General features: G+C 35.4%; 1 protein-coding gene across 1 annotated transcript in view; it reads left to right on the plus strand.

Moving 5' to 3' along the window:
- LOC125679846 (uncharacterized) overlaps nt 1–13,441 on the plus strand; it is an 88,120-nt gene that overhangs the window by 25,527 nt on the left and 49,152 nt on the right. Inside the window, exons 20-24 of the mRNA XM_056153349.1 lie at nt 81–138; nt 725–811; nt 1,186–1,275; nt 4,002–4,184; nt 8,893–8,994. Coding sequence (XP_056009324.1) covers nt 81–138; nt 725–811; nt 1,186–1,275; nt 4,002–4,184; nt 8,893–8,994 — 520 coding nt within the window. The remainder of the gene's footprint in view (nt 1–80; nt 139–724; nt 812–1,185; nt 1,276–4,001; nt 4,185–8,892; nt 8,995–13,441) is intronic.

Raw genomic sequence — 13,441 nt, forward strand, 5'->3', positions numbered from 1 at the left:
GTCTCCTAGTACATGTTAGATTTGACAGGTTTCACTGTGAATGAAAAGAACTGGTCACTGTTTCTCTTTTTCTTGTGCAGTGCTGTTCTTGAGGAGAGCATGGTCGCAGAAGAAGAGGAGGTCACTTCATCCCAGATTGTGAGTTTCTTTGATGTGTAGAATCAGTATTGTTGGGATTTTGTTGATGGTTTCAATGTTATTATTATAACTAGCAAACAGAAATAATTTAATGAATGCCAAATATTGTTTGTGGGCTTTTAGTGTTGATATATTTATAACCAATTTCAGCCAAACTTGGCACGTAGAAGATTTAAGTTAGTTCAAATGAAGACCCTTGCCTCCTTTTCAGGGGAGATCAATAGTAGAAATAAGATGGGAAATTTGGAAAAAAAATTCTCAGTAACCACTGAACCAGAAAAGACTTGGTCAGTTTAGAAGTTTCCTTATATATTAAAGATTCTTGTGGGTTTTTTTTAAGCTTGATCCTCTGATCCAGAGCAGGTGTCACCGGGGTTTTTGAAGTTTTATATTGGAATATATAGAGATCTTATGTAGAAAAAAAATGTTGTGATAACATTTTGTGATAACGTGAGCATGTGATGACAGTTTTTGATGACATTTTTTGATAACATTTGTTTGATATTTTCTGTTCATATTTTCTGTTCACATTTTGTGATGACATTATGTGATAACATTTGGTAAACAGAAAATTCTGTACTACCAGGTATCCGATGTGTCGGAGTTGACTCAGAAAATTTCGCAGTACATCCACGACACACCAGACCTACACCAGAGAATATTACAGTATGAGGTGGGTTTAACATTGCTTCATTGTCACTGTGACGACAAATCCCATTGTCTGATGCCTGGGGCAAAGGGCTTTTTCTCTGAGGGCAAGTCAGTATCTTACAAGCCCATGGGTAATTGAATTTTTGGAAGAAAAATTTGTACTGAAAAGTTTCAATCATCATGTGATGTAGAAAATAGAACTTGTTCGTATTGGATTGTCTCACTCTCAAAACTTGATCCACAGGAACATACATTCTAAGGTATGAAAAATTAAAGTCATATGTACAGACAGTATTATTTACTGATCACATGTTTACAATAATTACCTGCCATATTGTTTTAAGTAATTACCTGCCATATTATTTGAAGTACTGATGTACAATTCTAATATTGCAGCCTTTGGAGTTTGATAGTTTGAAAAGGGAGATAACTTCAGCTGGAATTAAATGCTCCATGGATAAACTGATGAACTTCCTTGATGAAAAGGTTGGTGTTTTATTCATTAAGCGATTCTGTAATCATTGTAAATGTCCATGATGAAAATGTTTGTGTTTCATTCATAAAGTAACCTTGCAATCAGTGTTTGTGCAGATTTGAAAAAACACTTCATGCTCTCTATGCAAAATTTGTCTTGATCAATGAACTATGAGTATAATCATGCATGCTTTCACAATATTGGGAAGTTGCGAGTTCAAACCCCAATCATGCCATTATCACGTCAAACCTAAGACATAAACATAGGCAGCGACTGCTCCTTCACTAAACGCTCAGCATTTAGAAGTGAGAGTCGTGGGTCTTTCCGATATGATCTTTTATAAAAGGGACTGGTTCACGATTTTTTAACAAAATATTTTTTTATTTTTGATATGAAACATTAAAAATATAATTCATTTAATGTTGTCAGCCAACATTTTGACTTACTGAATGCAAGAATAAAAGCAATATTTTAGCCCTAAATCTGTGTTATGTAAACAAAGACTCGAGTCTTTTTATGTAAACAAACCAGTGAAATATCAATTTTGTTATATAAAACATCTTAATTTTGCATAATCACAAATTTTAACTTTTAGATGACACATTTTACCCGAAGAATGCTTGAAATGTGAAAGATATAATAAACTTAGATCGATATCCATTTCTTCTAAAAATTTCGTAAACAATAACATACCACAATCTTTGTTTACAAAACAAATAATGAACTCTCTAAAATGAGCTACAGGGATAATGTATAACCTTAATTTTTATGTGAAATCATTTGAACACATTAGGCAGTAGACTCTGGTCATTAAAAGTGAAAAACAAAATTTTGGGGAAAATCGTGAGTCAGTCCCTTTAAAAACGGAGGTCCCGTGACGCAGAAGGCATTGGCACATTAAAGAACATTCACTGCTACGGCACTGAGTGCTAAGCATAGGTCTAAAATTTGGTACTTCATCTACAGCTGGTGATGTCTTGATATCGGTGAAATATTCTCAAAGGGACATAAAACAAACAACCAAATACTACACCGGTGTTACACCATGCTCCAGTAACACTGTCAGTTCACTCAGAACTTCTGTACAGCTCTATAATCTAACACTTGACTAGATGTGACTCCATGCTCCAGTAACACTGTCAGTTCACTCAGAACTTCTGTACAGCTCTATAATCTAACACTTGACTAGATGTGACTCCATGCTCCAGTAACACTGTCAGTTCACTCAGAACTTCTGTACAGCTCTATAATCTAACACTTGACTAGGTGTGACTCCATGCTCCAGTAACACTGTCAGTTCACTCAGAACTTCTGTACAGCTCTATAATCTAACACTTGACTAGGTGTGACTCCATGCTCCAGTAACACTGTCAGTTCACTCAGAACTTCTGTACAGCTCTATAATCTAACACTTGACTAGGTGTGACTCCATGCTCCAGTGTGTAACACTATACTTCTCAGGACAGCTCTATAATCTAACACTTGACTAGGTGTGACTCCATGCTCCAGTGTGTAACACTATACTTCTTTAGACAGCTCTATAATCTAACACTTGACTAGGTGTGACTCCATGCTCCAGTGTGTAACACTATACTTCTCTGTACAACTCTATAATCTAACACTTGACTAGGTGTGACTCCATGCTCCAGTGTGTAACACAATACTTCTCAGGACAGCTCTATAATCTAACACTTGACTAGGTGTGACTCCATGCTCCAGTGTGTAACACTATACTTCTCAGGACAGCTCTATAATCTAACACTTGACTTCTGCCAAAAACTTGATCAATTCTGTGTCAGAAAGGCAGATATTCAGATTATACCAGTGAATGCCCTCTAAATGATTTCTTACAATTTTAAAAATTAAGGAGAAGGAACATGCAAAACACTATTGTTATGAATGAAAAGTGTAAGATAAGTCTAATTCATGGGTTGAAATAAAATTTTTTTTTTACCTAATTTAGCCCCAAAAAACTTGGAATTTTAAAGGAAAATAACAGAGAAAAAAATTAAAACACCTGTGCAACTCATACTCTTGATCTGCAGGTCAATGTCCCTATGATTTGATTGACGGAACTAAACAGCTAGGCTAGAAAATTTAAAAGAACAAGAATTGTATGACTGATATTGATTTGTGCATTTGTACATGAAAAGGAAGTTGGCCATTATCAAGATGTGGCATACAAGCTTAGATAATTCAATCAACAATATTAATTGTGCTAGTTACTGATTAATATTCATTTCTCTAATGTCTTGAATTAGAAAATCATTGCAGAGGATTTATTTAAATTCCACTGTTTTCACATTTTCAAAAGATTTTCTCATCAAATTAAATCTATAGTGAATAGTGTGATTGGCCTGCTAAGGCTAAGCCTGACAAATTAGAATTCAAATAGCATGGGATTGATACCATTGGTACTCTTGCAATAAAGCGTTAACTTTCGCTGACTTAAACGGCTTACTCTAATTTCCATGACTAGAGGGAGATGAATATTTGTTGTTACATCTAGATAACGAGATCAACGTGGAGTGTCATATGCCAGTCAGATGTGTAAAACTACAAAATGTCATATGCCACAGTCAGATGTGTAAAACTACAAAATGTCATATGCCACAGTCAGATGTGTAAAAGTACAAAATCTCATATGCCACAGTCAGATGTGTAAAAGTACAAAATGTCATATGCCGCAGTCAGATGTGTAAAACTACAAAATTTTCAAACGCTTTGTTATTTGTAGTGTATTACATTTACAATGAAGAACAGAAGAAAAAACAGTCCGAGGAAAAGAAGAAAAGGCAGTCCGAAGAAAGGAAGTAAAGGCAGTCCGAAGAAAGGAAGTAAAGGCAGTCCAAAGAAAGGAAGTAAAGGCAGTCCAAAGAAAGGAAGCGGGCGGGGAAGGAAAAAGACCGGGGATACAGAATAATCAACAGAAACAGACAGACGGACAAACAGACAGTGGAAACAGGGTCTGTGTAAAAAGTCCAATGTCAATAAAAAATTAGCAGAGGTGCTACAGAGTAAGCAGGTGAAAGCTCGTGTTTTACTGGCCGAGTAGACATTTATGTCTGTTTGGGATTCTTGAGAAAGCTCGTATTTTACTGGCTGAGGAGAGCTTGTCCGGCAGTGGAGAACTTGTATTTCTTTATCAAATTAATTTCAGGAAAGGTTTCAAAATAAGAATTGTTTTGTGATGCATTGGCTTGATTATACATTTATTTACAAGTGTACACTATCATTATTTATTTTTCAGATCTAATAAGAATGCAATGTTTGATATGAATAAATTTTGAAAGTGCATTGTTATTTCTTTGCAACAGTTGTTTGACAAGGTTTTATTTATATCACAGTTTTCAATCATTGCAATTAGATAGGGTGTGTCCTTTAAAACTGTAGAATGCATTGAAGCACCATGAATTGAGGTCTGTCAAAATCCTTATCATATACTGTACACCAACTTTTATTCGCGGCTAATTTATTTCATGATTCACTTGTGGTAAACTAGTTCACGGCAAGAAATTTTCACAATCAAGCTTTTTTCCTTTAAAAATAAAAAATAAATTGAGGATTGGTTCGTGACGAGAAATATTTGTGACAATAAGGTTCTCGCTAATCTCACAAAATTTCTTGCACACAAATAAAAGTTGGTTCACAGTATCATATCAGCCTTCAGGCAATATGACGTAATATGGATTTTAGCATGTATTCTCTGTTTTATTACTGAATTACAGTACACTTATTTACAGACCCTCTTGCAGTGTTTCCTGGAATGCATGATGCTCTTTTACATATATGTAATAATGATTTACCCATTGAATCCTGTGGATCTGACTTGGATTTTTCAAAAAATCTCAAACTAAAGTCTGAGTTTTATTTATTTGAGCGGTCAAAATTTGTGTAAAATTTCATACTTGCAAAATTTTTATTGGAGATTATGACATTTTAATTATAACTGTTTGGCTGGCCCTGGAGGTTCACTATAACTGTTTTTGGCTGGCCCTGGAGGTTCACTATAACTGTTTTTGGCTGGTCCTGGAGGTTCACTATAACTGTTTTTGGCTGGCCCTGGAGGTTCACTATAACTGTTTGGCTGGCCCTGGAGGTTCACTATAACTGTGTTTTACTGTATTTGGCTGGCCCTGGAGGTTCACTATAACTGTTTTACTGTATTTGGCTAATCCTGGAAGTTCACTATAACTGTGTTTTACTGTATTTGGCTAACCCTGGAGGTTCACTATAACTGTGTTTTACTGTATTTCCTTAGTTCATATCTGCCAAATCTTGAGAATGTTTCAATCACTTTGCCAAGGTTATGCTCTTTTTAGCTCTTCTGAGCCGAAGGCTCAAAGAGCTAATCATATTATGGCCATATGTCTGGCGTGCAGTGTGCGTCAACTTTTTGGAAAAAGGGCTATATCTCAAGAACCCCTTGGCCAATTTTTGTCAAAGTTGTCACAGGGTATCCTTGGCCCAAGGGCTTTCATTTGTTAGACTTGTGACCCTTTAACAATGGGAGATAATTAGGAAAATGCAAACAAAAGTAGTGGTTGCTAAAAAACCTTCTTCTCAAGAACCACTGGGTAAATTATCACCAAACTTATGCATAAGGATGAGGATAGGTTTTAGATTAAAAAAATTGTTCAAGTCATCATCCTTGGGCAAAGGATGTGGTCTCAAGGTCACTTCAAAGTTGACCTTAAATTTTGTTTTGTCAAAACTTTGATATTTTGCTTAATATAAGGACTAGGATCCTCAAATTTTGTCAGTTGATGCATCTTAGGTCCTAATATCATGTTGTCTCTAAAGTAGGTCATGATGACCTACCTTTTGAATTTCACAGGTAATTATTATTAAATGGATTTTGATGCATATCTTGGACACTTTTGAGCCTATGATCATCAAACGTTGTCAGTTGATGGATCATGGGACCTTTAACTGCATCATGTGAAAAGTATGTCACCATGACCTACTTTCTGAATTTTATGGCTAATCATTTATGAATATATTTTAGGCTGTTATTTCAGATACCGAGAGGTTTAGAATTTCAGATACCGAGAGGTTTAGAATCATCAAACCTTGTAAGTTGATGCATTTAGAGGCCTTGAAACATATTTATAAAAAAAAGTATGTGACCTACTTTTTGAATTTTGCAGACATTCAAATTTCACATTTTCAATTTTAGATGCATATTTTGGACACTATGAAAGCTAGGATCATCAAACTTTGTCAGTTGATGCATGTTAAGTCTTCAGAGTGTGTTGACTAAAAAGTATGTCACCGTGACCTATTTTTGGATTTTGACGGCTATATTTGAATATTTCAGATACTATTTGACTTACAATCATGAAACTTTGTCAGTTGATGGGTCTTGAGTCTTCTGAGTGTGTCGACCAAAAGTAGGTCACTGTGACCTACTTTTGGAATTTGACGTTTATATCTGAATACTATTTGGATTGTCAGTTGATGCATCTTGAGTCTTCAGTGTGTCGACCAAAAGTAGGTCACCGTGACCTACTTTTGGACATTTTCAGGTACTATTTGACTTAACATCATCAAACTTTGTTAATTGATGAATCTTGGTTAGTGAGAATTTTTGCCTGTTCTACAATGTATCAGAAGAGCGATTCTAGGCCCATGGGCCTCTTGTTTTTCTAAGGGTGGGTAGGTGTGGTTTGGTGTTTATCAATTAGTTTCACACTAAAGAAAAGCCTGGATCTAAATGGAATTGTCATTAAAGATGGATCAACATGTCTGGGAACAGATCTGTTTTAAAATATCCGTGAGTGTGGGGTTTCTTGAAAAAAGATGAAGCAACATTATGTACTTGGGGAGAATTCTCTATCACAAAATAATCATTTTATTTTCATGCCCCTTGGCTAGTGAAGATGACTTGACCATAACTTTTAAATGAATGATGATAGGGCTTTTGATATTTCAGATGTGTATTCCTTTTGTCAAGACCTTTCTTTTAATACCAAATTCCATGACCTTAACCTGGGGGTTTCATCCACTTTAAAAAAAAAAAAAGTAACTTAAATGGTTAGTGATATAGGGCTTTCATATTTCACATGTGAATTCCTTGTGACAATACCTTTCTATGGGTGCCAAAATTACTTTGCTGCAAAGCAGAGGCATCAGTGTTTCACAAACACATCTTTTGGGGGGTGTCTTAAATTTCCAAGTGAACTATAAGCGGCAAAGAAAGGCAAAATTGACATTTCAGGCGCGTAGAGCTCTGCCTATATATATACGCAAACTGCGTACACATCATTTGCAAGAGAAATCTGCCGTCAAAATACAGTGTATATATAGACCTGTGTGCCTCAAAGATAACTTTGTGTTATATTAGTTCTGCATGATTTGTTAATCAACATCATTCAATCAAAGTCAAATTATGTACATGTATGTAAGTAGTCAGATTTAGGATATTCTTTGTTTTCGGTAACATTACCATTCGAAAACACCGAAATTAAGTGGACAAAAGTAAATGTAAAGCCAATCCAAGTACACACTGTTTGTTAGCATTGTAAAACAGATTAGAAAATAATTTAATGCATTTTTTTTAAAATATATTTTTGGGGGACAAGAATTAACCCCTACTTCTATTATATTGCACAAATACTTGGTGATTTCATTGGTAAAACCCGGGGGCTTCACTCCATGACCTTATCCATGACCCTACTCGGGGGCCTCAAGACGATCCAAGATCTCTTGCCGTAAAAAACTGGAAGGACACGTAGATCTACGTACAGTTCGGATCTGATCATGATTTTTTTATATATATATAAACATTATTTACCTACTGTGAATATAAAGATCAGCATACGAGTTGGCAATTTTATCGAATTAAGCGAAGCTCATTGGAAGTATTTATGCCCATTTCTCATATTATTCTACTTTATTGATAAAATTTCCGACTCCTGTGATAGGCCTATAGTTTAGACAGACTGGAAAACGATTAAATTTCCCGCCAGTTTTAATCACTCTGAACTCTATGTAAAACCTAGATGGGTTCCAATACCCGAACAACCTGTCACGTGACGAAGCTTTCTACAGTTGTCAAGTTCGTACATAGAGCACATGTTGACTCTGTTCGTTATGGATATAAATTACAGCTGACATGAAAAGAAAAATTATGACCATCGGGAAATGAATAAACAAGATTGAAAACATCTCTGGCTGTGATATAGAACACCTCACATTCAGGTAAGTTTTGAGAACTTAAACCAACTTTTAAAATACGGGCAACTGTTTATAAATCAAAACATTGAATGATGGGCCGATAGTGTAATGCGACTCCCGGTCTGCTGCAAGTCACAATACACACTCTCAAACACACGTTGACAAAACAGATACAATCAATATATTGGTGATCGTTACTGCCAGATATGGCGGTAAATATTGGAACAATATTTAATGGTGAACAAACTCTAAATATTTCTGTTTTCTATTTGTTTAAATTCTGTATTGTACGCCCACATTCTTATAAGTAATTTCTGCGCTTAGTATATTTATTATTCATAAACTTAAAGGTATGTTTTTAAAAATGATACTTGTAATTTACCTGAGGTCTATCTAACATTAGCACCCTCTTTAAATTGATGTAAACTGATTGTAAAAGCTCGTTGCAGGACACAGTTGACTTCAGTCCTGAGTGCAGTATGGGGACGCTTGTGTTGAGAAATGAACTGGGGAATTTGGAGACAGGACTGAAAGACCTGAAAAGATCACGGGTAAGTCTATAAACAAACAAAATCATGAAGCCAATGCTTAACAGACCTCGTAAAAAATCACTGGTACTGCATGCATGTCTGATCGAAAGGCCATTTTAGTGAGTCTGAAGTGGTAAGGCTTGAGAAGGTCAATTAAGGCTGGACAAAATGATGTCGAGACTAACAGACCGCAAAGGTCACAAGTAATGTAATTAGTCTTGACTATTTAGGTCATGGGGTAAGTTCGCATGAATGTCATGGATAAGGTCTGGGTTATAGTAAACAGTTATGGATAAATCAGGAATCTGAAAGATGATGCAGAAAATCTGTAAAAGCCTACATAGGCCAAAGATGGCAAATATATAGTCTTCAAAGTTAACTGAATTACCATGCAAGCACTGGGCGATCATCCACTATTAATTCCTGTGGGGATCCGGGTTAGAATAGGTCCTTAGTGCCCCTTGCTTGTCGTAAGAGGTTACTAAATGGGGCGGTCTTTTGGATGAGACCGAAAAAAAACAAGGTCCTGTGTCACAGCAAGTGTGGCACATTAAAGATCCCTCCCTGCTCAAAGGCTGTATTTGCGTCGAGCATAGGCCTAAATTTTGCAACCTTTCACCCGGGCAATGGTGTCTGAAGTCTCCATATGAGTGAAAGATTCTTGAGAGGGATGTTAAACAATCAATCCACTAATTAAAGTTTGAATAATGGCGGATAATGATACCTGCAACCCACCATATTCATGTTGATTTTCATTGATAAGTGGATTTAATACACGAAGAGAAATGAAATTGACATGTTTTCCAGCATGTCAGAGATGTCAATGTTAGATGGGGTTTCTGACATTGGAGTGAATGTTGATCAATTTAATATTCAATTAATTCCTAACCCAGGTCATGCAAGAGCAGACTATTTACATTTAGACATGGTCACACACCCTATGGTTGACCCTCAAACACAAATTAGAATCATTGTAGGATTGCTGCAATCTCTCTGAACCAGTGACTTTCTTAATTTTGATGGCTAACATATTACATACAGTTGAACTTTGGTATCTCGCACACCAATATATCTTGAATAACCATCTCGAAGTGTAATTCAGAAGTCTCAACCACTTATTTAAGTATTTTACCCTTGATATCTCAGATTCTTGAATATCTCGAAATTTTTTCTTGGTTCCATCGAGTTCGAGATAATGAGGTTTGACTGTATTACAATAGCACACCAAGTCCAACTTTGGAAATGCACTAGTCTGTTATATGTCATCACAGTAGTATTAATCTGTCACAGAACACAGTAAAGTAGTGGTTATTCTGTCAACCCACACATTCAGTGAGCTACTGTTTCAAAACAAACTTGGTGATACTGGAATGTTTTTCGATACATGTACATCTGTTTAACATTCACCTTTAAGACTTAATATGGCAGTACTTTGCTGAGGGGGGAGTGACATTTATCTGTCATTCAGTGATAAGTTTGGACAATATGTTGCTAACAGAGAAATGAAATACCAGACCCTGTACACAAACCCCCTAAACCTCTTGTTTTTATGCTGTCCATTCTTATTGGTTCTTGTTGAGATGTTTGTGTCAAACTACTGAGTCAGACATGGACCTAGTAGGTGGACATATGTAACATAAATTACATAACTGAATGACAGGAGGTAAAGGCCTGACTCTTACAAAGTTGATGTGCCTTCAGGGATAGACATTAACTTTTCATATCACTTGCCCTTCGGGCAAGTAAACTCAAAGTTTTACTTGTCCGAATAAAAAACTTAGTTGTCCGAAATATTTTAGACTCTAATAAGCCTGTCAACCAGTAATTCTAGTTATCTTAATTATCTATCTCTGTCAATTGTCAATTGGTGATACAGTACGATCTACTAGAATCGTGGCCTTCGCTATAATCTGACGGTTTGTTAAAGAAAACAACTCAGACTATATGAAGTTGAGTTTTACTTTCTAATATTTTATATTCATCAAGCTTTAACACAATTATTATGATAATCAAATTTTCTACTAAAAATATCACTTGCCCCATTGGGCAAGTGTGTATTGAGTTTCACTTGTCCGAACTGGGTTTTCACTTGCCTCGGGCAATCGGACAACCGTTAATGTCGATCCCTGGCCTTGCAGAGTCCTTACATGTATGATCTTTTAATTGTCTTTAGGATGATGTAAACCTGAGCTGAAATGGAGCAATGAAAAAGTGAAAATAACAAACAGTGATCAATCTCCAACTCCTATAAAGAATTAAAAATTAACAGTATGGCAAACATGGACCCCTGGACACATCATTACCATCTCATATTCTTAAAGATGTATCAAAGTTACGATTTGAAAATCAGAGACTGTGATAGAATCACAGTGCTTGATTATGATGTCACAATTAAAATATGTTTCTTTGTTATCATGATGCCATTGCAGTGGTTAGGGCTACATGGATCATGGATATCAACTCAGTGCTTATAGCACCTGACTAGTATTGCTGGGGTCCCTGGTTCAATTCCCGGTCCAGCCATAAAGTTTCTCCTTTCCTAAATTACAGTATTATACTATGATAATAATTATATCACATTGTAAGATGAGTTGTTTTTTGATTGAGGATTGAAGCAATTTCTGGAGTAATATTTCATAACTACAATCCTATGGGAAAAGTTGCAAATTTTATGTAAATATACTTAGGTATGATTTAAACTTATAATGCTTATACATCATCATCAGTTCATGACACGGAAATCCACTGTTTTGAGTAAATGTACTTCAATATCGATATTCAGTCTTTATCTAAAAAATAAATGTTTAAAAAATTTGCCTTGAAAAGTTTGGAGTTTTTTTCTTTTTCTTTAGTACATATTTAGTTGATGGAATGTCTGATCAACACATCAAGTATTTGTTAGAGTATTTGTTAGAAAAGCATTTGTGTACCGATTTTTATCTCCCCCTACTGACCCGATTCTTTGCAGCAGTTGTTGAATATATAGTCTGTAGATATACCCGTCAATAACTGTCCCAGATATGAAACTCGGATTGTCTCAGCTGAAAAACAAACAGAAGTATTGATATGCTGGCCATTTTATGGCAGGTATATATTCCAGGGTCCAAAATATCTTCAAAGGATTTTTTAAATCCTATCGAAGAGAAAATAAACATTGTAGTGGTGCAGCTTTGAATTCGTTTCACTTTTAAATTGTTTGGTAGATTTTTGTGTAGCATAGGTAGAGAAAAATTGTCAGCAAATTTTATTTTGTGCATATGGTTAATTTTATTAAACATTATGACAGGGTATAGCATTAGTTGTGATTTTATCGTGAATGAATGGGGTTTAGCATTTTAATTGATTTTGTGTCACTCAAAGGAGATGTAATTATGGACAAACTCCTGAGAAACATCAAGCCGTCTTGGCCACAATGACTTTCTTTATCAATACTTTTGGAAAACTAAACTTTAGAAGGTTCTGAATGGGATTATCTAGAGTGTAATAAACGAATGTTTACATTATAAATCGAGACCTTTGACAGTCATCTGACTTGTGAATAAAACGCTGCTTTTGGTTCAGAAATATACAGATTAAATGTGTGTTCAGTCAATTATCATGATGTATACCGTGGAACATTTAAATCAGAGGGGGGGGGGGATATTTTCTTGATGACCAAGATTGTACAGGCTTGTTGGGATGTAATTTTATAGACCTGTACATTTTCTGTGTACGTTCAGATTTTTATGCCTTTGGAATCAAAGATTTGGGGACATACAGCTTTTTGGTCTGTACATCTGTTGCAGAATCTTGGCCATATCTTTTACACTATAAGAGGTAGAGCTTTCATAGTTAGTATGTGCATTTCTTGTGGCAAGATCTTTCCATTGACATCAAAATATTTGGCCTTGTGACCTTAACATTGATCTTTGACCTGGTTCCACTTTGTTGTAATCCAGGGGCATCACTGTTTCACAAACACATCTTGTTGGATTCTGTATTTCGTTGAGGTTTTAAATTCAGTGCGGTACATTTAAAAGTTGATCAATCACAAAATTCATGTAACATGTATAATGATTTACAGTATGTAAAGATTGAAGAACATACATTTTGAAAGATCTTGATGAAGAATATTGACAGAAAATATTTAATTTAAGAGAGCTATACATGTAGTTCTTTTGCATGATACCCTAGATATTAAGTAATGGTTTGACACTATAGTCCTCCAATGTTTATTTAAGGGTATGAACTGCGACACTTCACGCTGTCATACTTCAGGAAACATGTCAGTGCTTCATAATAAGTATGCAGGCATAAAGTGTTCCAGTTCATATCTTTGTGTATTTTCAAAAATTCAATTCTTAGATATTTACATTCTGCTTTCTGTTCTGTCGGAATTTCCAGCTATTTGAATAGGCGTACTATATTTATCAAGATTCATAGTTACGCACTTTGTTCACAAATGCATCACATTCATGAGGAAATGGCT

The sequence above is a fragment of the Ostrea edulis genome, chromosome 2 (genome assembly GCF_947568905.1).
Source record: "Ostrea edulis chromosome 2, xbOstEdul1.1, whole genome shotgun sequence".
In the NCBI taxonomy this organism is placed as follows: Eukaryota; Metazoa; Mollusca; class Bivalvia; order Ostreida; family Ostreidae; genus Ostrea; species Ostrea edulis.